Below are 27,356 nucleotides of genomic sequence, written 5' to 3'. Positions count from 1 at the left end.
TTTTGTTTTTTTTTTTTCCTTCGGGCTGCAGCATCTCAGGGAGACAAAAGCAACCGGCAGTCTGCCCACGTTGGCTCATCGTGGCAGCGTCCGAGTCACCCGCTAGTGGAATCTCGGCACTGCTAGTCCTCCTCCTTGGACGTGTCTGGAGGAGTCACCGTCTGCTCCTCTTCAAAGCAGCGCCTGAAGAAGGTGAGCACCGAGTTCATCATGTAGTGGCGGCTCTTGGCGGCGGCGATTTCGTGCCCCTCGTCTGGAAAAATCTATGCGGCAGGAAATGGGGAAACACAGTTCAGCTCACCCTTTGTCGCTCTTCATTCACCCTCTCGGACAAACTTCTTCAGTGAGCGGTCGGACCCGACGGCGGCACAATAGAACTCATTTCCGAGAGGCTATTTTATTATTCATTTTTACATCCATCATTTATGATGTGCAATCGTGTTGTTTTTTTTTTTTTTGGGGGGGGGAGAATCGTGCGTGACTAGTTCCTTGTTAACCGGCAGCTTTCAGAACATATCTATCTTTCTTTTTTTGTACTTCATCCTTATTGCTCGACAGGAGTGTTCTGAAAGTTGTGGGTTGTTTTTTTTTCCTCTGGGTTTTGACTTTTTACTCAACTCTTAGAAAGAACTGCCCAAGAATTCCAATGTGCCTTGACAGTTTGCAGACAAATGGCAAATAAAAAATCTTGAATATCTATCAATCTATATCTATCTGTCCATCAATCGAGTAGCTATTCTTCTCATTAGGTTGTTTGTAATAATTTATCTGATGCTACTCGGGCCATAATCCCAGGTTGCCTTCCTGCCTTCTGCACCGCTGCAACACTAAACATATTCATGGCTCGGGTCCATTTATTGCAGGGCGATCCAAGGGTACAATTCAGAACTCTCTCTCGAAAGGGAACGAGGCGTTTGTGACTCGTTAAACCCCCGAAGATTTAGGGCGCTGCCGGTTTGACCCATAAACACAGCATCAAGGCTCGCTCGGGTGGCGCGCGGCAGAAGAGACGGGCGGCAGTCACCTGGAGAGTGTAGTTGACGTTTGACCTGGAAAGCAGCTTGACGAGCTCGGCAGAGTGCTGGAAGTGAACGGTGGCTGCAAGAGAAGAGACACGGGTTCGGCGTGAGCGAGCGAGCGTTCGTCACGGGCCTGACGGCAGACGCACTGTGGCGCTGCCAAGCGCGGCCCAGTGGGTTGCGCTTTACCTCGGGTCACTGCACCAAATTCAGGGCGCACTTTTGTATAGACGGGGTGAATAAAGACGCGAGATTGAAACGTGTCATGCCAAGAGATACAGTGGGACAAGTAGGGGACACTCTTGTACAATCAATCATACTCCGAGCTCTGCAGGTCACTACAAGCATTTTAATCCCCCCGCAGAGGTGGGAAGTAACAAAGGACAAACACTTTGTTACTGTACTTAAGCAGTTCTTTCAGGTAGCTGCACTTCACTTGTGTATTTCTTTTTCCGACGACTTGACCTTTGCTTCCCACGTATGTACACAGATGTCTGTACTTTCTACTTATAGTAGTTAATTTTGTGTTTAAAAGATACAAATAATTTAAAGTAATTATACTTATTATTATAGTTGTTGTGGCTCGAAGTGGAGCTGTTTTAACTATGCTGTTGTGCAGTTCCAAAACTGGATCATATTTTAGATTATCTCAGCTTTAGGGTCACTATCCAGTAAAACAAACAAACAGAAATGACTCCAGTGGTGCCAGTAGCAACGCTGATACAGTGATTCGGATTGGCCAGTTCAGTCCTGGTTATTCAGTCAAAACAAATGTGTTGTTTGTATGTATTGTTTTCATTAACAAAACAGTTAACTTAGTACCTGTACTTTCTTAGTTTAATTTGAGTAAAGGAGTTGAATCCGTACTTTCACCTCTATCAGGGTATTTTTTTTTTTGTTTACCCTGATTTTGTTTAAATGGGTGCAGCATCCATGCTGTACCCATTTATTTAGATAGGATTCTGGTCTTTTCGTTGGTGTCCCCAAGTTGACCGCCAGATGGCAAGACTTGCCTCGGAAGACTTTGTCAACGCCCTCTGTGACATCACAAAAGGACAATCCCGGCAGACTAGGGACACAGACTAAGACTCTTTCACTCCCTGTACAAATACAAGTAGTTTATACTTACCGTCCGCTGTGCCGTGCATGATAAGAAAGTTTGGTGTATTCTGGGCTGTTGTGTTACCAAGTAGACTCATTATCTGGTGGAACAAAAGAGTAAATAAAAATCATCATATATCGTTGTATCATTTCTCGTAATTCAATCAGGCCTCGTTTACGTTTACAACATTAGCGTCATCCCGTTCATCGTGAAAATGATTTACTTATTATTTGCTAGTGAATGTGGGGAATGTGTTTTTTTATATCAGGGGGAAACTAAACATTACACGACTCAAGAAATCGATTAGCGTGGCCAATATTCTCTGTGTCGGTGCGAAAAAGTCCTACTTGGTATTTGAGATCCTCTCTTCCCGTAGAGCCAAAGTACTTCTCAGCGCTGGCCGACCCTTCCGACAGGCGAGACAGGAGAAATGAGAAGTTGAGAGACACCCTAGATACATTCCTTCAAATGGTTATGGAGTGTAAGATACTCGGCTGGCCTCAAGAACCAGAGCTCCGCCCACTGCTGCCAATGCTTAATGTTCACTAGGCCCTCACATAGCAACCCAAAAAAACCCGAAATGAAGCAGATTAATTCATAAGTGATGATAAATGTTATATGGAAATCCCAATGCAGGAAATTACAGTTTCATCGTATGCAAAGTACCTGTCTTTGGGATATCATACTAGCAACAACGAAAGTCAGATGCGACCCTTTGAGGTAGTGGAACATGTCCATCAGATCATGATGAATGGTCACATGTTGTTTAGGGCCTGGACAGCATTTTGCTTTTTCAGCCAATCCTGCTGCAGCAACTCCATCTGCAGAGTCTAATGTCTAGGATTTTTAGAACAGGTCCGTGCCTGCACAGACATAGTCCATCAAGTCTGACTCGTGGCCGTCTCACCGTAGAGTCTCCAGTTCGCTATCGGCGCCACGGCGATGCCGCACTTGAACATGGAGCTGTGCGAGAGAAGCAGGAGGGAGGAGAGGAATCCTCCGTAGGCCTGCGGGTAAAACAACACGGCGCTTCAGCAACCAAGCAGATATCTACTTATTGATTGGTTATTTAGTAGATACTCCGGCTGCGTTACCTTCCCATATACTCCAACTCTGTTGCCGTCAATATAAGGTAGCCTGATCAGGTGCCTGACGATTCAGAGGGGGGAAAAAAAAACACCAATATCAGTTGTGGAAAAACACGGCTGTAAAAAATCTCCAGTTTCCAGACACACACTTTGGTCTCTGCGATGAAATTTCAGAATTTGCTCTAAATTTTACAGTTTAACTTAATTTTTCCATCTCTTAAGCCTTTAAAGCCTTTAGAGAACTGATCAGTGTTTCAGTACTTATTGCACAATGTGCTGTTTAACCGATTCACCACAAAAATCTCAAACATATGTGTCTGATCCACGACAGTTTTTTTTTTTTTTTTTTTTCAAACTGTTCACGTTTTGATATTACGAGACCAAGAAGGCACAAAAAGGACAGTTATTAAAAATGTGGAATTTGATGGCGAAATGACCACTGACACTTTCACTTCAGCATGAACTTTTCAAATTTCTCATCCTCATCATCATCCACGAGCCGTGACGAGCGTATAGTTGAGTTTCTTACTCCACGGCAGTGAGCTGGTCCTGGACGTCGACGGTTCCCAGTCTCTGGTGGACCTCATGGAGGATCTTCTGGCCCTGGAAGCCGCTGCCTCGGCCGTCCAGACGGGCCACGATGACGCCGTTGGAGCTCACGAGCACCGAGTCCCAACCGAGGGAGAAACGGTCGCTCACCGCCTGGCCACCGGGGGCGCTGTCCCTGTGCAAAGATTGCATTTTTAGTTGCAGAGATGCTTTAAATGAACGTTTGAAAGATATCTTAGAAAAAAGGAAGAGAACTTCAGATTGTCACATTTATTATTTGCCGTTAGCTTGAGGCATTTGTTCACAGCGCCTCACTTCAGACAAATTGACACAGATGTGAAAAAGTAAAGTATCGTCACCAATTTTCTTTGTAAAAATGAACATCAATCAGCCATTTTTCGTGTACATCATGAAAACAAAAAAACAAACACCCACCATGTCTGATGTTGGGCTTTAAACTGATGCTTCATGTCGGGCAAGTTATTGAATTCTCAAACACGGCAGGCAGATCACAGAAAAAAGAAAATCTGAGCAACAAGCGAGATCACGTACAGGTAGAGTAACAGCGGGTACTCCTTGGATTCATCCAAGTCCACTGGGACCAGCAGCTCCAGACGAAGAGCTGCGAAACACACAACGCAACATTCGGTCACGCGTAAGAGGAAGAGGGAATGTCACAGTTGACTAAAAATTAAGAGCCAGAGCTAAAACGGCTGAGAAACGGAGCGCCGCCCTACCAGAGTTGTTGAATTGAACAGTTCTCCTCTCCCACTTGGGTGTGGTCCTGTTCAGCAGCGCATGCTTCAGCACTGCGTTGCCCTCCAGGGTTGTGTGTTCTGTTTCACCAAAAATAAATAAATTAATTAATTAATTAATAAATGGGAAAATGATGAGAGAAAGAGTTGAATAGACATGATGCACGTGTAGGAAGCACTGGGACGTTTGTTTTGTTTTGTCCCTGTGTTTTTCAGACCTGTACTCAAAATCTCAAAATCTCAGCGGGTTAATTAAAACGTGAAAAAAAAAAAAAAAAAAAAAAAGATATCGATTGCGGTGAATGCCCTCCTCAGACGGAGAGAGAGGACAATAACAGACCACCAGTGACTGAGTTTGGTGCAGGTTTGTCAGAAACTTACTGTTTATCTCACTCAGTTTGTGCAGGGTGGTCTGGGGTATTCCGGGTCCTGCAGGGAACAGCGACGATGGAGGTGACGATGTCAACCGAGTGATAGAAAAAAATAAAGAAAAGTGTAGTTAAGCAATCGCTCAAGGCAGGTTGTGATTTGTGATTTCATTGACATTTTCTTGTAATAATTACTCTTTATTTCGGTTTTCGTGGATAACAGATTGTTTTTCATGGGAGAACTGATATTTATGACATATTCATGACATTTTTTATGATGTTATCTCTTTTGTTTTCATTGGACAACCTTCCAGAATCATGTGCATAGCTCAGATGATCATTATTATGTTAGCTAATGGACACTAATGACTTTGGCCAAACGCTAACAGGAGAAACCACAAGCTAAAAATCGAAGCCGGATGCTGAATGTTTCATAGAGGGAATGTTACTTCCGCAATAATGGTATAATAAGACAGGAACTCCTCACTGTCTCACACGTTCATTACGCTACGACTTGAAAAAAAACCGCTAGGCAACAGCTCGAAGCGCACCTCTGCAGTTGAGGAGAACGTGCTGCCGAGTTGGGCTGAGGAGCGAGTCGAAGTAGTTGCACTTTGACCTGAAGAGGGAGCAGCTGAGACATTCCTTTTGGGAGGCATCGACCGTGGAGACTCTGAGGGAGGAAAAAAAAAAGAAATGCAATGGAGGAAAGAGCAATTTCGAGACAGGCTGAAGATTTGAGAATTACACCTGAAAGTCTCTGGCTGTATTCCCGAATTTCAAAAACACACATTAAAAAAAACAAAAAAAAAATGAATGAAATATAAAAATGTCAAAACTAGATTTTTCAGTTTCAGGTTTGACTGTTTGCAGACAGCCTGTATCGATGTTAGCGGAAGCTGCGTTAGCGCACAAATTAGCCACTTTGTGACATTTTTTTTTTAGCAGCTTCTGTTCGTACATTTGCTGCTTTTGTGATCCCGCGTTTAAAACATCACATGCTTTGCTTTTATTGGCGGGCATCAGTGAACACTGCCAACGGCCACATCGGACACATCCAGATCAAAAAGTTGAACTTTCTCAACACGGTTCTGTTGTTCGTGACAAAATCCTGATGTGAGGGTGCCCGAGAAATGCTTTGAAAATATAAATATCGCAAACCAAAACAATTTCAAGCCCTCAACTACACGCCCACCATTAGCTCGCCTTAAATGTCAAATTGTATTTAATTTATCGGTCCGTCAGTCTTATGACTGGCGTGGAGTGAACGGAACGGTACCTGTACAAATGCCGCTGTGTTGACCCCTGCTCTGTGCTTAAGAAGTAGCTGAAAGATAAAAGGATGGAAGAAGGAGGGATTGTTAGCGGAGAGGTATCTCTGTGGGGCGTGCGGCTCCACGCGTTGCGTTCTTACACTGAGCGTGCCCCCTCGTCATAGGCCAGAATCTGCGACACCTCCCAGCTCCCTGAGGTGAGGTGACGGACGCCGCCGCCTCGGCCTTCAGACTTAGAGGAGGAAAAATTAAAAGGACAGAGTTATCAAATGAACTTGCGCCGCCTCAAAATGTAACCTTGGTGTTCTAGTGGATCAGGAAACTGAACAATTGGACAGCTGTGAAGTGGATACGAGACAAGGGTGGGCGTTCAGAGGAGACTAAGTCTACATATTACAGCGAAAGTCTGTCGTAGTTTTACCTGGTTTGAGATCATCGTGATGTGGTTGAAGGTCCCGTGGTCTCCCTGCTTCAAGGGAACAGTGGTGAAGAAAACTTTGCAGTCTCTTGAGAAGACCGGCTCCTCGTTCTGGTGGCGGGGAGCAACGTGGAAGAAATACCAGCGAGGAGAGGATAAATATAGGATACCAATGCCAAGTGATGTGCGTTCACTTTGCTGGTCAATGTGAAAAGATGTATGGGTGGAGATGGTTCCATTCAATTCTGAGTTTTACCACCTTTTCTGTCTGTTGCATTCAGGAACACTATGGTCGTTGTTTAAAGCTAGTTGGCAGAATTGGAGCTGAAGGATTTGCTCCAAAAGCCTCCCTGGTTTTGACTAGTGACTTACGCTACGGTATGTTGCTACAGCTGGCACTACGCAGAGGTGGCAAAGTATTCACATATTGTGCTCAAGTAAAAGTGCGGCTGCTTATGTAAAAGTAAAAGTACTGATTCAACTCCTTTACTCAAGTATCTTACTTGTGCACCCGTTTTATTGCTTTTGTGTCTTTTTATTTTGTGCTCTCTTAGGATGCTCTTAGCCGACCGTTTATGAAGCAACTTATTTACTGACTTGTTGGACCTGTCTTCTTTTGTCTTTGTCTGTATGTTGAATGAGTGGTGCAACTGCTGCTGTAACATCCCAGATTTCCTGTAAAGGATCAATAAAAGTATCCATACGTCTATCTAAAAGTAAGAAAGTACAGGTTCTGAAATGTGCTTAAGTAAAAAAAAAAAAAACAGGTCAGAGGTCAAAGGTCTTGCATGAGCTTCTGGATCATTTTAACAGCTTTGGCACTTTCAATACTATATTTTTTTTTTTCCTTTTTTCAACTGCAGCACAACCAAACTGGAATCAGTCATAGACCAGTGAGCCATTGTCTGTTCACACTTTAAATAACAATAACCAATTTTATTGTTATTTTCTACATTTTTATGTTTCTCTGTACTGTACATGTACTGAACAGTGACCCCAAAGCTGAGGTAATCTCCCTCTACAATCTGATCCAGTTTTATATTTAACTGCACAGCAGGATTGTTAAAATAGCTCTACTTCAAGCATCTTAAAAAGTAACGACCATGTTTTTCCATTGTAAGATGTAGAAAGGACAGACATGTGTTTTTTTAAATGCAAGGGAGTAAAAGTAAAAAGTTGTTTAAAAAAAAATAAAAATAAAAATCCTCAAGTAAAGTACAGATACCTGAAAATCTACATTAGTAAGTATTTGTACGATGCTACTTCTAACCTTTGGCGCGATGAATAGATCTTATGACTTGAATGAATCCATCCATCAATCAATCAATCAAATCACATTTGCACTGCGGCAAATGGCTTTGAATTCTCTGTGGAGGCACCGCCCTCGTTCTCTCAGCCACCGAGAGAAGCGCGACAGACTGCATACGAGCACACACAGCTAATGTACAGACGCAATTACACGCTGCGTCGTCATCGCGAGGCGTTTCTCTTCGTTTTTTCACCACGCGTGGCTTAAATCCCGCCGCCGCTTGGAAGTTGTCAAGATGTAACTGTTGCGGATGATGAAAGGGAGACGGAGCGGCGGCTTGGATTTAAATAGACTGCTGACGGCGGGAGACGGAATGCGATTGGGTGGAGACTAATCAGCTGACTGCCGGCTGCTTACGGCTGTGACTTATGACAGCCATGCCGGCTGAGCTTAATTAAACATCCGTGTGGACGTTTTCTTTTTCAGGATAAAACACATTTTGGGGTTTGGTTGTGTTTACAAGTTTTTTTGCACCTTTCCAGCTGAACTAAGCTACAAAAAAATTACTATTGGATGTAATGATTTCATTCAAATCATTAGATTCAAAAGTGTAGCATCATTAAATGCCGCCCTTTTGAGTTCACCTCAGAAAAACGTCCGCTTTCGATGTGAAAACCTTGTCAGCCACTCACCAGCCGATCGAGCCACTTGTCCGACGTCGTCACGTGTTTCTGGAGGTTTTCGAAAAAACAAACAAAAACAAGCAAACAAACAAAAAACACCTGAGTGAAGTTCCTGAGGGAAATTTTTGAACTCGAGCCAAGCGGACGGTCAGACTGAGCCATCTCACCTTCTCGCAGGCGCTCGTTGTGACGTCGCAGAGCGAAAGTATGGACGTGTTTTGTGCCCGATTCACCCAGCGGACGCTCAGCCTCTCCGGGGTCGCCCATTTCACCATGGTGACGTAGAAGTCGCTGCAGAAAAACAAAGAACACGGTGGAGGCTGAGCCAGCCGTACAGACAGTCCCTGAGTGACTGACTGTTACTGTGAGTCTGCTCTGTTTGGACGCACCTCTTCTCAAAACTGTCCGGCGGCATCAACTCGGTGGTGATGGAGCTGCCGTCCACAGTGACCACGTAGAGTCTGACCGAAGGATTGACTTGACCCATCTGGAGTGGAGACAACACAACACAGACTCGGACCGGATGGAATCGCACAAGAGACCCGCGAGCACACTGCAGGTGTGATAAAGTTTTGCTCTTGCTCTCTGGTGGTTGAACGGAGAACAACAAAGGAAGATGAAATCAGGTTAATGGTTATAGATAATGGTTGTTTTTTTTTCCATCTTTTAATTGTTCTATCTGCCGTTTTCGCATCGCGTTTCCTCTTATTGCGATAACCGTGCCGCTTCGACGCAGTTTGCATCTCCGGAAACCTGCTGCGACTGCTTCCAATGATTAGAGATGACCTCTACGGCAGCCTGGAAGGGCCTGGAGCCGATCCAAGAGTCTGTTTCGCGCCTGGCTGAGTGATCACAGGCAGGTGGATGAGCACCTGAAATAAATACGATGATTTAGGAAATGCGCTGTTTGGTATTGCAGGCTGTGTGCATAAGTATACGCTCTCCAGTACGCTCTCTGCAAGTGGCCATAATTCCACGCACTGCGTCCAGGTTGCATGTGTTGTACACTCATACAGGTTAAGTCTGCAAACCTTGGTCTCTGGTTATCGGTCTGCTCCGTGCTGACCTCTGACCCCTGACATCAACCCAGGCATCTTCCTCCACACAACTGCAGCTGATTGGCTGGTTTTCTCTGGTAACCCCTGACACGGTCGTGCCAGTGGGAAAACCATCAGCAGAGCAGCTGTTAAATGGTAAGATCTGCCCAGCTGGTCATCAAAGTCTCTTAGATCCTCTTATTCCCCAGTCGGATGCCCGGTTTGAACATCAGCAAGTCGTCTTCTCGACAAATCAAATGAATGCAGTTGCTGCCATGTATGTGATTGGCTGATCAGCTATTTCTGTTGACAAGCAATTGAACATTTTACGTTACAAAGTGGCCCATAATTCTTCCGGGCAGGTTGACAGAAATGTGTTTGCTTACTTTATTCAACTACTTTCCTTTGTAGTCACACTGATATAAGTAAATATACAGGTAGATGGTGTGGATATTGAGAGAGTGCATGAAAATAAGTTTCTCCGCATGATAATAGATGACATGGTAAACTGGAAATCTCATATAATACATGCACAAAATAAACCCCCATACCTTGTGAAAACCACGTGTTCTGCTTTTTGAACTGGGCCATGCTTGGACACTGCTCGAGCACCGCCTCCAGTCTGACTATTTTGGTTTATTTTCTTTTTTTTTTCTTTTACTTTGACATGTTTGAAATAAAATTTTCATTCATTCATTCAATTGCATTACAATTCTGCTGTTTTTATGAGAAATACGTTTTAGACCCCATCGATTGGCGGCACGGAGTCCCTTCACCAAGTGAGCTTTTGCTGTTTGACAAAGACTTTAAGTTCCACGCGCTACAAACACACCGAGAACCAGAATGAGACCTTGAAGTCAGCAGAATGTTAGCGCTGCCGCCGTTTGTGAGCAGTAAATAAATGCTGGCATTAGCAATTAACACAAGCTGTGTGTGGGTTCTTAAAACGGGCCCGCTGGCACGTCAGCCTTCTAATCACCGCAGTCAGTGGCGGCCCCGAAGATCCACTATAGGCAAGACTGGATCACTTTGTCACCGCGACAGTAATTAGACGTTCCCCTGGCGGTGCGGCGTGATTTCCGTGGGGAATATATCAGCGAATATTGACTCATAAAAAGAGATCCCCCGCTCAAATTCAGCCCCGAGAGAGCCGAGTGGAAGGATGAATGTCAGACTGCTGCAAGGTGGGGAGCGTCCTCTCCCAGACAAAAGCAAAGGAGAAGCCAATTAAATCTCCACTTCGTTTAGTCCCGCACACAAATCCCACTCAGGGGGAGAAGACTCGGGATCCACGTGCACGCACACACACGCGCGCACACACACATACCGTGAGGGGAAGGCTGAGATCTGAAGTGACGCCTCATTAATTAGATGCCTTCCGACGAGCGCCCCCCCTTCCCCTCCCTCCCTCCTCGCTGCGGCTCCGAACCGACAAACGATGTTGCCCTCTATCTCGTGACCCCCATTCCGCCTGCATCCCGCCGCCCATCTCCCCATCTCGGAGGAATTTGATACGGTAAACAGCCGCATCAGAGGATGGATGGGAGGTGGGACGGCTCTCCGTCCTCTCCCTCCTCAGGGGCTGGAAGGTGGAGTCGCTCGATCACGTACGAAACGGGAAAAGGATCCGGTGCGACGGCGGGCGCTAGTTCAGTGCGATCAGGTTGCCAGACATGGAGTCTTGTTTTAGACTTTTTTTGTTTTTTTTTAGGGCAACATGAAGTGAATTAAAGAGAGTCTGAGGCAGTCGGATGTCTGCCACGATCCACATATTCATCCAGGCACTTCGAACAATGGATTGTGAGGCAGGTTGTGAACTAAAATAAGATTGTTGAATTATCAAGTTTTCAAAGGGCTTTACGAAAGCGTGCAAAACATGATAAAAGAAACAAACTTTGGAAAAGAAGATATTCAGGAGTTTATAGCCTGATATCAGTTTCCCCAGAAACCAGATAGACAGCCTGCAGTGTCTGTTACAGTCTATAAAGTTGTATCATGTTCAAAATATATCAGAATTTAGAGCCACATAAGAATAAAAAAAAAAATCTGAAAATCCTAACCCACAGTAAAAGACATATCATACATGCATACAACTTCACATATTAAGATCCCATATTACAAAAAAAAAAACAGCGAGACCCGAAAAGAGACCCGAAAAATTTGAATTTTCCATGTCTTGTGATGCCACTGAGGGCAGTGGAACCTCTTCCAGGTGAGTGACCTCACCGCAGCTAACTGCTGGCTCCACCATCTACCACCACTTTGTTTTTGTCGGATCATTGTCCAACATAGCCTCGATTTCAGGAGGAAGCCAAAGTCCACAATTTTAGCAGGAAGCTAAAGTCCACAATTTTAGCAGGAAGCCAAAGCCTACAATTTATCAGGAAGTGACAAGTCCACAATTTTAACAGGAAGCTAAAGCCGACAATTTTAACAGGAAGCTAAAGCCGACAATTTTAGCAGGAAGCTAAAGCCCAAATTTTTTTTATATCAGGGGGCTATAAACAAAGGACTAAATCCACTTTTTTCAGGAGATCTAGCGTGTTTTATTAACTGTTAGAATCTGCACCACTGTGTCCATGTGTGTTTGTGAGTCTGGGATGAGAAATAAATGTCCAGAAATCATCATAATACGAAAGCTTTAATGCAGAGGTGGGATGAATGCTAACCTTGGGGTAGGGGTACTCCCTCCCCTTGGGGTAGAGGGATCCAGTGAAGCGCGGCAGCATCATGTTGGGAACCAGGGTGTCGTTGATGGTGAGGTAGGCCAGTCGAGAGCCGTCTGGTGACCACCAATGGGTCACCTGAGTGTGCAACACCTCCTCTGAAGGGAAAATGGCATAAGGAGGCAAATATTTCAGAAAGAAAGAAAAATATTTGATGGTACTAAAAATAGTGCCTAGTAATGTTTTTATTATTCTGTTGAACCACGACTCAAAAGCAAGGTCTGATTTTCATTTGATAATTTTCAGTATTTTTTATTTGTATTTATTTATTTATTACTACTTTTGTCAGTTTCAAGTTATTTTAGTGACCATTGAGGGTTTTTCTTACTTCAGCAAAAAGGGTACAAACAATTTTGTCCACATCTGTATGTGGATGATGTTGCTCTGTGTCACTTTTTAGCTTTACGGGGGAAACAATGAGGATGTAAAGGACTCTAATAAATTTGGAACATTTTACAGCACTTTCATTTTTCCCCAGAAAGTCGCAGTTTTTATCAAACAGCTGACCATAGGCAGAATAATGCGCAACCTATATGATGCATCCTAGAGTTTTTTTTTTTTTTTTTTTTTTTGTTGCTTATATTTCTCGTGTATTATCCATTTGACATGGTCAGCATTGCACCTCTGGACATTTATTCTGAAAGACTATGATAAATAAACATGTGGCTTTCTCCTTAGACCCGACTCTCATATCCTGCAGCCAATGCAGGATTCAACGCAGGTCCAACCTCTCCTGCTTTTAAATAAGTGAAATTACATTTTAATATTTGCTACAATCCCTGCCAGACAAAAAAAACAAAAAAACAAAAAAAACAGGCCAAGACAGGTTTTCCCTGCAAAAGTGAAAAATCAATTCTGCTCCTTTCAGTTTGATCCACGCCTCACATTTAGCCTGGAAGTGCTGCGTCAAACGTGTCGGCAGCGGCTTGTCTCACCCTCGTACAGCCAGTCGGCGATGCCATTGAAGACGACGCCCTCCTGTCCGGAAGATGTGAGCCGCCAGGAGCTGCTCTGCACGTCTGTCTGGTAGTAGATGTTGTTCTCAAAGATGTAGATCTGTAGCGACAGAGGGAGGGTTGGGGGAGAGCGGCGGCTGAATGCGAGGCAGTGCATAGAAACGAGGTACTGGTGTAGTGGAAATCGCATACTGCTAACTGCTGCCACTGATGCTACCACTGATCCCCTTGCTAGATGTACGGGTTGTCAACGATAGACAGATAGATAGATCACTTTTTTGTTTTAATTTCTCTTTCTTCTGCATGTTTTTTTCTTTATTCATGTATTTAAAGCTATTTTTGTTTGCTGTTATTATGTTATTTTAAGCAATGTATTATTTTGAAATGTTGATGGACCCCAGGAAGAATAGCTGCAGCTATGCTGTAGCTAATGGGGATCCTAACAAATAAACAATAGATAGATAGATAGATAGATAGATAGATAGAGATAGATAGATAGATATTTTTATGTGTGCATTTTTCTTAAAATTATTCTACAATTTTGGGAGATCTTACAATTTCAAAGTAATCCCATGTTGCCTTTCCTTATAAACGAAAAAAGTGATCTTAAAACCATCCGAGCTGTGCAACTGAAACAACAAACTGTGATTAAAAGCCACAATTGTGCGACTCCAAAATGCCGAAGTGATGACAGTAAAGTGAATTTCCAGACACAAACTGTTGAAATGACGAGCGCAATTTGGAATTTGCAAAGAAATAGCGATAATCATGAGAGGGGTTGGGATGGGTGGGGGCGGCGGGGGAGGGGGAGTCAAAAAGCGGCAGTTGGCTTCCACAGCTGATGGTTCTGGGACGCAGCCACGTTTCCCGCTACACTGGAATGGTTTAGCAGTGATGAATGAGCCTCGGCCGTTAGCACCTCTGCAGGGTCTCCGGGAGAACAGCGTCAGCTGCAGGTGGCTGGAAACACTGAGGAAGCGAGATAAATATACCATTGCATGCTTAATTACTTTCCTTGTTGGCACTGTCGAAAATAATGGACTGATTATTCCGCGCACAATGCCGACCACGTCAGGGCCATTACTCACGCGGGGGGGATGTGCGGCCGTCGAGCAAGACGTCCTCCACCAGCCTCTTGATTACCGAGACCGCTGCCCTCCCTCCCTCCCTCCCTCCATCTCTCCCCCGCGAGACGAAAAAGAAAACACATAACTGTTTTCTTTAATGCAGAGTTTGTCTTTCCCCTCACGACAAAAACAGCCTTTGATCAGCCTCCGCCATCGAGTGCCGAGCTTCCCGTGAATCCGATGAATAATACACGGCGCAGCGGATCACGGGAACATCAGATGAAAACAACGCTTTTCACATCCCCGCCCCGCGGCCAGGTTTTCGTTTTTTTTTTTGTTGATGTTTTTCCAGTGGAGAGGCCGAATCGTGTCCGAGTGCAGTTGTTCAGCACAGCCAGCTTACGTTAATCGCAGATTGCTTTCCTCGATTTTGGTTAATTGTTTATGACAAAACGAAAAGGAAACGATGGGAAGTCTGACCGCTTTCACGTGGTCGCCGACAGAATCCCTTTGCTTCCCCGCTGCGATGGTGCGTTCGCACCAATTTCAACGTGTTCGGCGGGATCGCGAGAAGAGCGACTGTCGCGGCGCTCAATCGTAATTCGATCATATTTCGGGCGCAGACTTTGTATTCTCGTTCCGTTTGGTTGTGAGCGCAGCTTAGGACCGTCTCCCTCCGCTGTGCGCTTCCAGAGCTTCTCCTGACAACATAAGCCATCTTGAAACACAAAAAGATCTTTTTCTTTAAAACGGAGACTTTCTATGAGGACTCAGATCACTTTGAAAGACAGACAATCGTGCGGTTTCAATCGGCGTGGGTGGACTAAAGCTTCTAATGACAGCTGACCGGTGCAACACAGGACGCCCCCGCGCAAGCTAGTCCCTGCTAGTTTGCATAGGTAGCCAACGGATTAGCTCATGCATTCGTTTCATCAACGTAGAACGTCACTGATTTTGTTTTGCGTTTCATTTTGTTACTGCGTGTTTTTGGACCTGATTTGTGTGTAATACCACTGGCGAACATGTAGTATATATGTTTACACAACTGTCACGTCCGAGCATTTTTTCATTGGCCACTGAGTGTCAGGATCATGCCAAGGAAGAATACATGCCGTCTCGCTTAAGTGCCTTTTAGCGCCGATTAGATCCTAAGCAAAGTAAAGATGATGAACTGAAAAGAAAACAATATATTGTGTTAAAAAGCAAGGTTTTTGTGACAAGACAAGTACAAGGTCAACATTCATCTGTCATTGCGTAGATTTTTGATGTGATTTTGCAATGATCTGTTCTATTTCATCGTTGACTGTTAGACGCCATTTGGAGCAGCGTGACTAATTATTCCCCCCAAAAAACTCTGTAGAGGTGCAGAAAACAGCACATTTAGCTCTTTGTTCGTAGGTCCAATGCTAATAGGCTGGGTTTTAGCATCCTGCTAAAACTATTCAGCTTTGACAAAGACTGGGGGTTTTCCATGGGCAGAGCCAACATTGGTGAAGTATCAATGACGAATATGTGCCCTTTGTGACATCACAAGGTGCTAATTTCCAGAAGTAAATAATGGACTTTTTGATCTCCACTGCTACACTGTTGTGTTTTTACCAATGATCACGATCGATACCTGAAACTTCATTACGTGTTAATCAGGAATGAACAAGTTGGTGTGAATTCTTGTATGCAACAATGAACTTACCAGCTGTTGACTGTGTGCGCCCCAAGAGGCGAACTGGAGGACTGAATCTGAAACCTCTGGAGGATTCAGCTCCTTCACCTCTCTGAGCAGCAGCACAACATAAGTTGAGTCAGCATGAACCACATCAATCAATTACTCCTCATTAGCCACTTGCTGATAGTTACTCATCAGGAGTATACGTTGAATTATTGGGGTCACGACTGCGCGTGTCATTTCTGCATTTTACTCACCTGGTGTACAAGTTGTAGATCAGGTAAGATGCCAGGAAGGAATACTTGAAGACCTGTTGCACGGTGAAAGGGACAAACAAGGAAAACAGCTCGAATGAGACATTGTTGACCTCAAACAACAGAACCATCAACAAACAATGTAAAAGATTTCACTATTAAGGGTCCATGTCCAAGTGCAAAAGCATATGACACTTGTAACATGAGCCCGATCACTACATGGCTCTGCTGCCAAACATATTTAGGACTCATGGTTGACTGCTGTAATGTGGTTCAGGCTCCAAAAAGGTTAAATACAGCACTTTCATTTATAAAACACAGACAACAAATCTCCAAGGCCACCAGCTAAATAATACAACCTGACATTTACCTTGTAAAAGATTTTTTTTTCTTTCTTTTTTTTTAATTCTGCCGTGAATGCCTGTAGTCATGGATGCGGTCACGAGGGCCATTTACTTAGAAAAGGCTAATAGAAGCGGTTCATTAGAAAATGCAGTGACTAAGTGAGAGGGTTCTACGGGGCCCTTCCCTTCATAAAAGTCAATGAGACCGACCTCTAGGATCCAAAGGTCAACATGCAGATTTGCATAGAAATAGAGACAGAAAGACGACAAAGATGGACGGATTCCTCATCAGTTACTCTGTACCAAAAATTGCTGGTTTGAGGGATGAAATTATTATTACAACGAATAATAATAATAATAATAATAATAATAATAATAATAATAATAATAATGAAGAAGCAAATTTTTAAATACTTATGTATATATATATGTATATATATATATATATATATATACATAAGTATTATGTATATGTTAAGTATTATGTGTATATTTAGAGCTTGTTAATTATTTATTAACAATCTTAACAAGTATAATATTGTTATAGCCCCAGTTGCTATTGTTTCCCCCCCAAAAAAAATCAATCAAATTTGCATACCCAAAAAAATCTATTCATACTAATTTAATTCATCTAATATTGCCAAATTGCTTTTGTTCTACTTTTCACATCCATACAAACATCCATACATAGCAAACGAGTAGCAAAATTGTGTTGTGTTCTTCACTCTATGATCCCGAGAACTTGAAAAGGAGGTTAATTGGATCGGCTTCGGAAAGTTTGCACAGTGTCTTTCTACCACGCATTCCGCACTTGCAGCAACTATGAAAGTGCACTCGGAGGTGAAAGACGCCCTTGCAATCACGACAGGGCTCTGACCCCAGCAGACGAGGACCATTACAAAGCGTCGACGCGGCAAGCAGAGCCGTTTCATTCCGATGAACTCGAGAGAGACGCGGGGGACGGCGGACGACTGGCAGGCCATTACACGCCCAGGACTCGGACGGCCCGTCACTTTGATGATTAACACATCCGCTCTGTCCATTCCCCACGTGAAATAGCACCTCTGAAAACGTCGCCGTCCACCATCCCTTTATGAATCAGGAGCACATTACGAAGCTCCGCGTAAGTCCGCAGACGCTGGATGTTCCCGCCAGCGGCGACTCCCCAGGGAGGTGTGATGTTCAGTGAACATTGTCGTCTGTGTGGTCTGTGTCGGACGGTTTCCGACGGTTCTGGGCTCTCGTCTCGTCAAGGAAAAGCCGAGGTCTGCCCGGAAACTTCTTTGGAACTTTGAAATCTCATTTCAGTTTTTTAAGCATAAGAAAAGTCACTGCTATGGAGTGAATGGAAAGGGTGCAGTCACACATTGTGACCATTACTATAATTACCATTGGCACAGATTTGAAAGGAATCCTTCACTTAGAAAATGGCCACAGCTGGACCTGAATGGACCTTCACCTGCGGTGCACAAACTGCAAAGAAGCACTGCGGAAAACTACAAGAACAATGTCTGTTCTTAGATACAATAGCCTCTTTATATTGCTAACTCTTGCTTGGAACTGCTCCAGAACTACAACTTTAAAGGTGAAAGAAGAAAGTTTTCTTAACCCATATACATATAGAAGCAAGTTCAGGTTCAGGTTAAATAATATGTTTCTATTTGTGTTTTGTATGGTTTCATCTGGAGTGTCAGGGCAATTTTATGAGTGTTGTTGCAGTGTTTGTTCAAAAGATTTGTTGACTGAATCATTCGATTCCCCAACGATAAGTTTGGGAACAAGACAACGCTAACTCCTGCTACCAACACCAGGCGGACAATCAACAGTTAGCAGTGGATGGACATCGCTTGATGCTAACAATAGCATTGGAGGCTAAAATTGTAAAATGGAAATTAAAGAAGAACAAAACAATAAAGCAGAAATGTCAATTATTAAAAATACCAAAAAATTAGCTAGCTGCAAAATTATTTAAATAATTCATGACTTGATCTTGAAAATGATGATCGTGGACCAGACGTCACTGGGGGTGCACAATGACATGATTTCCTGTGTAATTGCCACACATAACTACTCTAGAGTCGCAAAATATGCGATCGTTCCCTTTTATGTGACTTGAAATTTAAAGAAAATACTTTGGTTACTTCTGTTACAAGACGGAAGGGTTTCAAATCTTTTTTTGTTTGTTTATTACGTGCTGTTCCAAACTGAGGGACGCTGGCAGCCACACATAGTGATGACTTTTTACAAGGTGAGATTGTTTAAAAACTTTGAAAAGGACAACAAATCTGAGTTTCAGAGGACTTATTAGAAGTTATTTGGCTATAATGAATGTACTCTGCGGTGATATTTATGGAGCCGACTGCAGTGGCTCTCAGTTATACCTCTTCAAAATAATCACAGATTTCAACCGTTATATCGAGCCTATATCAGTGACTCTCGCCGTCCTTTGTATCAACCTCATCAGAACTGTAATCCAGTCGTGCGCTGGAGATAAGGGACTGTGGCCTCTCCGAGTCGGGCATCTAAAGATAGAAACCGGCTGTGCACACAGTCCTGGAAAACTCATTAACATTGCAGCGTGTGGAGGGCATTTGTTACCCGCCATCTGTACGACAGCGAGCCTCTTCAGAACTGCCAAATGACTTGTTGTGATTACAGAGAAATGGCTGAGAATACCGGCGGCATTGTCGTCCGTAGCGTCCCCACTTCTGGAACTCCCACTGTTGAGCTGAATGTTAATGTCACATTCTCCCCTTTTCAGTTTGCGGAGTGCCACGTGAAGTAGCGAAGAACAGAAGGAAATTAGCTTAGTTGCACGCAACGCACAAGCTAGCGCATTATACTGTATATTTTAAAAATGTATACATACACATATGTGTGTGGGAGTTTGTGTGTTACACACACACACACATAATTGTTTTTATGGAATGACATATTCATGGGTAACCATATGGTCTTTATGGCGGGAAACATGCTAATTGAAAACATACTCAGCAGTTGTCATTGAGAAGCTGCTTCACGTCATCGACTTTTTTTTTTAATGAAGTCAATCAGCTGGAGTGAGTGCAAATATTTCTTATCAAACTGCCTCAAAATGTCATCTGAGCTGCCATACGGTTTGAAGTGAGACTTTATATGCCATATGGTAAAGACACCTAAAAAGACAGAATATTGAACCAACCCATTGGTTGTGACCCTGCATGAGAATTATAAGTTTTAAATCCTCGAACCTTGCTTGCATATCTTGACAATATCAGATAGAAAGTGGTTTCAGTTTGTCTTAAGGTTATTGACCACCCGCTAAAGACATTAGCGTAGATATTGCAGGAAGCTTATAAAAAGTGGATGAATTTTCACAATAAAATAGCTAAGAATGACACAGTGCCACTCTCAATAAGAATTTTCCTTTCTTTCTTTCTTTACTGGCTTTGGTGTAGTGCCGTGCAGTGTAGTTTAACACTCTGGTGCATGACAGCTAGCAAAAGGCCGGTGACTTATGACCATTGATGTCTATAAGAATAATAGATAACCCATGGCTAACTAGCTAAAGCTGCAGTGAAGAAAAAGAATGTGATTGGTCCTGTGGCAAACATCAGGTTTGCCCACGGTTGTTTTTAAAACCTCTGATTTCAGACAAGCGATGACATTTGCAGTGCAGCACCAGAATGGAACAGCAAATGTGTAGTGTCCATATCTGTGAATCGGCATTTGCAGAGCAGATAATGACGCACGCACACACCTGCAGCGGGCCGGGCACTGACACAAAGCCTGCTGTTTGTTTTGTTATATTGCAATCTGAGAACAGGACACGCTGTGACGGTTGGGGATCAAAGAGCTGATCCACCACGTGTCCAACGCTGAGATCTGATTCGTTTGTTTGTTTGTTTGTTTTCAAGAAAACCCATAAAGGTGACATGCTGCATAGCTTTCTTTGAAATTACACCTTGAAATATTGTGTCACTGCCTCTAGTGGTCGCCAAGGAGAAAACCAACCTTCTTACAGCTAATTAACAAAATAATGAGGGGTGGGAAATTGTTGGCAATGCCAATTCATTTTACACCTGTAAATGTTGTAAAAGTTTAATGCTTTTTAATATGTCCATGAATCTTTCCACTACCAAACATACAATACATCATTCAGTGCAATCATTTCAGAGGTTTGGATTATTTGGATTGACGCTAATTATTGCTTACCGCTGTTATTTGTTCATTTAATTTCAGAGAGGCAGACACGGCTTTCTTTTATTGGGAGCGTGACATCTGTGTTGGACATTTACATAATTGCCAACGAAGTAGCACACAGTTCACCTGAGGTAATCCGGTGTTAACCTGGAACTGTCCTAGGATGTTATAAATGGGATCTAAATTTCCTGCCTTGCGACTGGTTACTTATTCAGACCCAGTCACGATGAACGTGAACGCAGGGACGGCCAAATTTTTTGGAAATAAATCAGGGATTACATTTTGAAATGAAAGTGCAGCCTGTCATCGGTAGTTGCAGCAAACATAGTGAATTACATTGCCATTTGTTTTATTTTGTTGTTTTTTTTTTAACACAAAAAGGTCCATCTTTCCCAAAATAATCACATAATGTGTGCAAAGGTTTCAACTGGATGCCAGATTTCTCGATCAATTTGTTTCCATTTAGCACAGAAAAATGGGAAAGCTGCAGTTTTGGAAGTACAATAATTTCCGTCATCTCGTGTCAGTCAATTCATGATTACAGCAACTCGGCGTTGCATCAACACACCCGTGGCAACAATTAAAGCTTCCCTTTGCTCGTGCACGTCCCATAAAAATGTGCACACGTGCGCGCACACACGGTGACAGTGCTGCAGCACATTACGACGTATAATCTCATTTCACTGTATCGCCTTTAATAAGTCTCAATTGACATTAAAGCACATGTTTTCTAATATCCCATGGTGTAATTGTTCCTCCTATGAGGTGGGTCGCCAAAACTCTCCATCCATCTGCTCCTGCTCCGGCCCCTCTGTCACATTTTCATGTTAGACCCCACCGTGGCCCACCAGTCAGAAGGTTTGCCCACCCCTGATCGAGAAGGAACCACTGAAAATGACGGAGACCACTGCAGTACTCATGCCAGGCCTTATGTGGCGCTGCAAGGTCACTGCTTAAAACTAGAGAAGAAGACCTTTGGCGTGCACATAAGCTTGCGCAGTGTCTTTACGGAAGAAGAATCTCGAGCAACAGCCATGGGCCCAAACTGAGGTTGTGACGTTTCCAAAAAAAAAAAAAAAGTAGCGATCGCCTTTTTTATAACAAAACAACATTGGGCAGCACTTTCAAACCTTTCCACTTTACAACCTGTTTTCAGTCGGTTTTAGTCTCTGAAAATGGTGGCTCCATGTAGACATGTAGACAGACAGCCTAAACAATAGAGAACTTTACCATTGACAGTGAAACCCAGCTTCGTGTAAACGGGGCCCAATTTAAAACGTGATACAGACAAAACGTACCCCCTTGTTGTTGCCCATCCCCAGATAGAGCTTACTCACCTGCTTGACATCGTATCCCAGAAGAACATAATTCAGATCTGGGGAAACTGCAAACTTTGAGGCCTTAAAAGTCGCCTGTGGGAAGGGAAAAACAAGGAGACTTGTGAGACGTTCACCTCCTGAAAGACATTTAGGAATCCTTAGACGGGGATTCATCTCCTTGATGAGGCCCTCAGAGCTTTCAGACTGAGTGAGATCACTGACACTTTGAGGAATGCTTTTTTAAAGTGGGGAAATAAGGGATTTTCATCATTGTCAGATATAAGGAAATAAAAAATGGTATGGGAGGCTCTGGTGGCGTCACTTCATCTTGGGTAGAGCGTCACATCGCGCTCCCTCCGCGTCTGCCGATTACCAGGATGCCAATTTACATTCGCTCGTTTACATAGCCAAACATGTCTGGCTGCGACTCCATGTTAGTGTATGTGAATCTCCGCCTCCTCCCGCCCATTGGAACAGCTGCCTCCCACCCTTTTATATAGTGAGGAAGAACTGCCCCCTCACTCATTGTCACTTTCAGGGCTTTGGGAGAGGAGGAGGTGTGATCATTGGATGGCATACTGATGGGTTGTAACAGACGTAACTGGTGCATTTTTATTTGTTTGTTTTTACCTTTTTGCATCACAGTTCATGTTTACATATAACACGTCTCAAACTGAGTGGGGGGAAAAAAACTACACAACTTACAAAAGTAGTGTTTTTCATCAGGAGTTCTGTCTCATTGCTGCTTGTGTTGAGCTTCATGATGTCTCCGTCCCAGCTCCGGAAGATGACCTCCTCATCTGAGACGACAAATAATCAGTCGTCAGTCATCATGATTTTTCAGTCATCCATCAAAACAAAAATAAAAATGGTAAATGGACTGCACTTATATTGTGCTTTTCCAGCACCTTCACGGTACCCCAAAGCGCTTTACAAAGGCCTCACATTCACACATACATTCACCAATGGGTGGCTGCTGCCATGCAAGGCGCTGCCTAAACCCCATTGGGAGCAATTTGGGGTTAAGTGTCTTGCACAAGGACACAACGACGGACTATGGATGGAGCGGGATTTGAACCGCCAACCTTTCGGTCATTGGACAACCCGCTCTACCTCCTGAGCCACAGTCGCTCAGGAGGTAGAGTTGTCATCAGTTGAAATCCCAACTTCAACTGTCCACATGTCTGAAGTGTCCTTGGGCAAGACACTGAACCCTGAATTGCTCTCAATGGGGCGAAGCAGCGCCTTGCATGGCAGCAGCCACCCATTGGTTTATGAATGTGTGAGTAAATGGGTGAACGAGAGGCCAATGTAAAGCGCTTTCAGCTGCTGGAAAAGCGCCAAATAAAGCGCAGTCCATTTACAATTTTAATGCCGGTTGCTTTGACGTAGACAAGACATTAACAGTCGAGTAAAGCTGAACACTTTTGATCTGATTCCAAGCCAATGCTGCAGCCCGAACAGTGGCCTTCATTTCCACTTATGCATTTGACACGTCTAAATCATTTCTCGCTTTCATGTAAATGTCAATGAACACGCAGGGAGCTATGAAGTTGAGGGGGGGTGTGGGGGGGCTCCAGACTGGCGAAAGACGCAACCGCTGCAGCGTGATGACAGCTAAATAAATATGAAAGACAGATGGGAGACTGTTTCTGCGTAACAGGCGAGCAAAAGCCTGAAAAGGGCTCCTGTCGTTAGGAATTCCGCGGAGAGGAACAGCGGTGCCGTCCGCATTGCATATTGCATACGCCGTGCAATGAATCAATCCAACGCTCGCATTAAAGGTTTTACTGTGAGAGTAATTAGGAGAGGCACGCAGCTCTCCTCCTGAGCTGACATCAATAAAGGTTCGGGGGAGGGAGGGGGGATAAAGATGACATGCAATCTCAGCGGTGATTAAAGGTGTCCCAGCGATCCAGGGACTCGTCACTGTCTGGCAAGGGTGAGAATTATAGGAAATCCCCTGTTAGGCTTTCCAGCGACGCCGTCAGTGGGCTGAGACACGGAACATGTCTGGCTTGAGACAGCATTGTGAGGAAAAAGAGCAAGTTTCAGTTTCTGAGAGTTGTTTATTCTTCAGAGACATGGCAACCTCTTCGACCAGATATACAGTGCCCACCTTTCAATGCAGTTTCTTAAAGTGCATGATGTGCTCACAATTTATACCACAAGGTCATGGTTACGGGCTAGAGGTAGCAGACCATTAGAAAGTATGGTCGAAGTTTCAAAATGGTAAATGGTACTCACATAGCATTTTTTTTTTTCATTCACAAAGCATTCACCCAATGGGACAGTTGGTGAATGTCCCATTGAGAGCAGTTTAGGGTTTAGTGTCTTGACACTTCTGCGGGTTAACATTTGGAGCCGGGATTTGAACCCGCCAACCCTCCAGTCATTAAATGAATCAAACTTTATTGTTATTATACAAATGTACAATGAAACTGTGGTTGACTTTTGATAGAGTTATGGTTAGGACTGGGGTTAGGGTTAGGATTGGGGTTAGGCTTAGCGCCAACAGGTTGGTAAAGTGGACAATGTCCTATTTAAAAGCCCAGTTTTAGCTTCCTGACTTTTAATTTCCGGACAGATTAAATGCACATATTACTGTCGTAATACACATAATATTGGTGAAGTGGGTGTAGCAGAAGGAGCAAAAATCAACCGATGATGAATTCGTCTCGCACTCACCGCTGATCCACTTTGCATCCGGATCGTGTATCTGGAAGTCCTGGTGGAAGAGGTCATCCAGTGTCAGCCTTGAACCTGAGTGTTTGTCACTGTCGTCTGTGGGGAAGAGTCACAACATCTGAACAAACAGTCACAGCCCGGCACACATCACTGTGGGAACACCCGTGATTGACCCTCATTGGACAAACTGCGCAAATACATGAGCACAAATCCAAAGAATGGGAGAATGTTAAGAGAGGCTGTCTAAGAGAAAGCTGTCCACAGAGAAGCAGGTGAGGATGCTGCTGGACGTCACCTTTGGACAGCAGGACGATGGACATCCCAATGAGTGACAGCACCACCAGGATAACCAGCAGGGAGATGGCGATGCCCTTCCAGTTTCTGTCTCCTCCGATCGGTCCGATGTCCTGCACGTCAAGAGAAGGACGTTGTTTCAGTGTCTCGGCGTTGAAAGATGTCAAGTAAAACAGGCAAAACAGAAAGACATCGTAATGGAATACATTCAGTTAGATGTCGGTAAAAAGCGCTTTTGACCTCACACGCTCAATGAAATCTTAAAAGCGAACCCCAGGACCACAAAGGCCCCGCAGAGGTAGGCGTCTGAATAGACCATAGAATCCTCCTCTTCAAAAAGACTATACAGAAGACAGATTAACCTAAATTCAATATAAACAAAAGAAACAATATCTCTCCATCTATATTGTATTTTTAAAAAAAAAAACCTCATCACAACAATACTCATTAGTATTGTTTCACAGCAAGCGACAGTTCGGCGACACAAGCAGCTGGCAGCTCAGCGTAATACCGCGGAATGAAAAACGATCCAATGAAGAAATCTCATCGGCAAATAATGTTTGGAGATGCGCAAGGCAAGGGCGGGGGTTGGGGGGTGGGAGGGGGGGGGGGTGAGAGCAGCTTTCATTAATGAGGCTCAACATGCCAGGAGAAAAAACACAAACAAGATGTTGATGTTGAATCTAAATGGATGGAGAAGTCTCCCCAGTGGAGTATTACTTTCTCCCTCGTGAGCTATCTGGCTTTTTTTTCTTTTTCCATATTGAGACGCCACAGGGGGATAGATAGGTGTGAAGCTGGAGTCGAATTGTGGCGGGTGTTGTTCGGGGGAGGAGGCGGCGGGGGTCGACGACGAGGCTCCGGGATATTTATTTTTGAATCATCCTCCCAATTAAAAGTCTCGGTGTGCAAATGGATCCATAAATACACAAATGGCTTTTCAGTAGCTGGCGGCTGTGTAGGCAAGTTGGATTTATTTATACCGACACTCTGTCACTGCAAATGAGATAAGGCTGCATAATTGATGTCGGGGAGATAAAGAGTTGGTCCAAAAATGGGCCTGGTCTCCAGGGAATTGTTCTTTCATCAAGCTTCCATCATGTTCAGGGGGAGAAGCTACGGCTCATGGCAGTTGTTAAGTAAACTCAAGAACGAGTGATTCTTCTTCTTTTTTTCCTTCTTTTTTTTGTTACACCCATACATGAGACTTGTCCATCACTTTTTCTCATTTTAAGGTCTAATTAACTGTCAAACAATTACTGTTACTGGGTTAAGAGGATGCTTTTCAAAAAAAGTGGCTGGATACGAACCAACCAAAGCTGCAGTCAAGGCAATAAATTAAAACTAAAGGGAAACTTTATCCAAAAAAAGTCCCACCCCTTTATTCACCATCATGTTGATGGAGGCTCCAGGGACATTTCTAATCCACATAACCATTCTGGAGACTACAAGAAAATCTCACAGTGGTAGTGTACCATATATAAACAGCAGAGAAAATGTCCCCATATGGTGGTGTCCACATGCCCAGAACACACAGAAGTCCCATTTGACTTGTATCCGTCCGGTTTTAAAGCCTTTTCCTGGGTGTCCTTCTTTTTTTGCCTGTTTTTATAAAAGGCATTTCTTAAATATTTCACAATAATAAGGTATATTTGACTAAACTTTTGAGTGTCGTTTGAGCGTCATCAATATCATTGATGGGCCAAGCGTCCTGATTTTTGGCAATCAACCCATGATATCCACATTAGTTCTCCAGGAAGAAGCCACTTTCCAATATATTAAATTGCCATTCTTGCGAGAGCAGGAGATGTTTTTTTGTTTTTTTTTTAACCATGAACATGGTCTCAATGTAGCGGTTTCACGTCATGAGTAAGTTTCCATTGTATTGGCATCGGGTTGAATTCTATCCTGTGAAACTCCAGAGGGGTCATGTGGATTGGAAAATGTTCCCAGGGACGCCACTGATGCAGGCGAGTTGTGCATCAACTACATACAACTGCTGCTTTCATATCATTTAGTGATTTCTTATTAAAATTTGTGGAGTCATAGATAATGGGAGCTGCAAGGCTTTACTTAGTTGTCGGCGTGAAGAGTATTCATCATTATTTATCGCCCACATTTACAACGCAATCAATAAAGTTCGAAATTAAAATCAGACCGAGGACCAGACTCGCTTGATTTATAATCCATAGTGCCCCTGAATGCTCTATTTAATGCGCCTTTGGTCTTATTTAGCCTGATTGAATGTAGTGTGCTCGTCTGTTGACAAGCCCAAGAAAAGGAGTGCATGCTTTGCATCCATTAAATTTTTTACTGAGCAC

At 43.7% G+C, this 27,356-nt stretch overlaps 1 protein-coding gene across 1 annotated transcript; it reads right to left on the bottom strand.

Moving 5' to 3' along the window:
• LOC142891288 (inactive dipeptidyl peptidase 10-like) lies at nt 1–25,166 on the bottom strand. Its single transcript, XM_076030696.1, has 25 exons — nt 25,037–25,166; nt 24,742–24,837; nt 22,759–22,853; nt 22,072–22,146; nt 16,212–16,264; nt 15,982–16,063; nt 13,204–13,324; nt 12,212–12,366; nt 8,895–8,992; nt 8,673–8,796; nt 8,515–8,553; nt 6,577–6,684; nt 6,296–6,387; nt 6,161–6,208; nt 5,433–5,554; nt 4,895–4,942; nt 4,496–4,594; nt 4,311–4,380; nt 3,739–3,933; nt 3,216–3,270; nt 3,029–3,128; nt 2,469–2,527; nt 2,149–2,221; nt 1,025–1,098; nt 1–263 (listed from the first exon to the last, which is right to left on the bottom strand). The coding sequence occupies exons 1-25, from the start codon at nt 25,059–25,061 to the stop codon at nt 123–125; spliced, it is 2,247 nt and encodes a 748-aa protein (XP_075886811.1). The 5' UTR covers nt 25,062–25,166; the 3' UTR covers nt 1–122.
• Nucleotides 25,167–27,356: the final 2,190 nt, after the last annotated feature.

Source organism: Nelusetta ayraudi, unplaced genomic scaffold, assembly GCF_046127955.1.
Source record: "Nelusetta ayraudi isolate G7.1 ecotype Tasmania unplaced genomic scaffold, CSIRO-AGI_Nayr_v1 ptg000031l, whole genome shotgun sequence".
NCBI classification, from domain to species: domain Eukaryota; kingdom Metazoa; phylum Chordata; class Actinopteri; order Tetraodontiformes; family Monacanthidae; genus Nelusetta; species Nelusetta ayraudi.
This window is presented reverse-complemented; position numbering and strand designations above follow the sequence as displayed.

What these genes read in the sequence shown, in the direction of transcription:
- LOC142891288 (XM_076030696.1), bottom strand. Translation starts at nt 25,061, where the DNA reads ATGTCCATCGTCCTGCTGTCCAAAG. An exon ending in GGGAGTACCCCTACCCCAAG is followed by an intron (nt 8,993 to 12,211) that starts GTTAGCATTCAT and finishes TCTCCACTCCAG; the next exon opens with ATGGGTCAAGTCAATCCTTC. An exon ending in TCACGATGATCTCAAACCAG is followed by an intron (nt 6,388 to 6,576) that starts GTAAAACTACGA and finishes TCCTCCTCTAAG; the next exon opens with TCTGAAGGCCGAGGCGGCGG.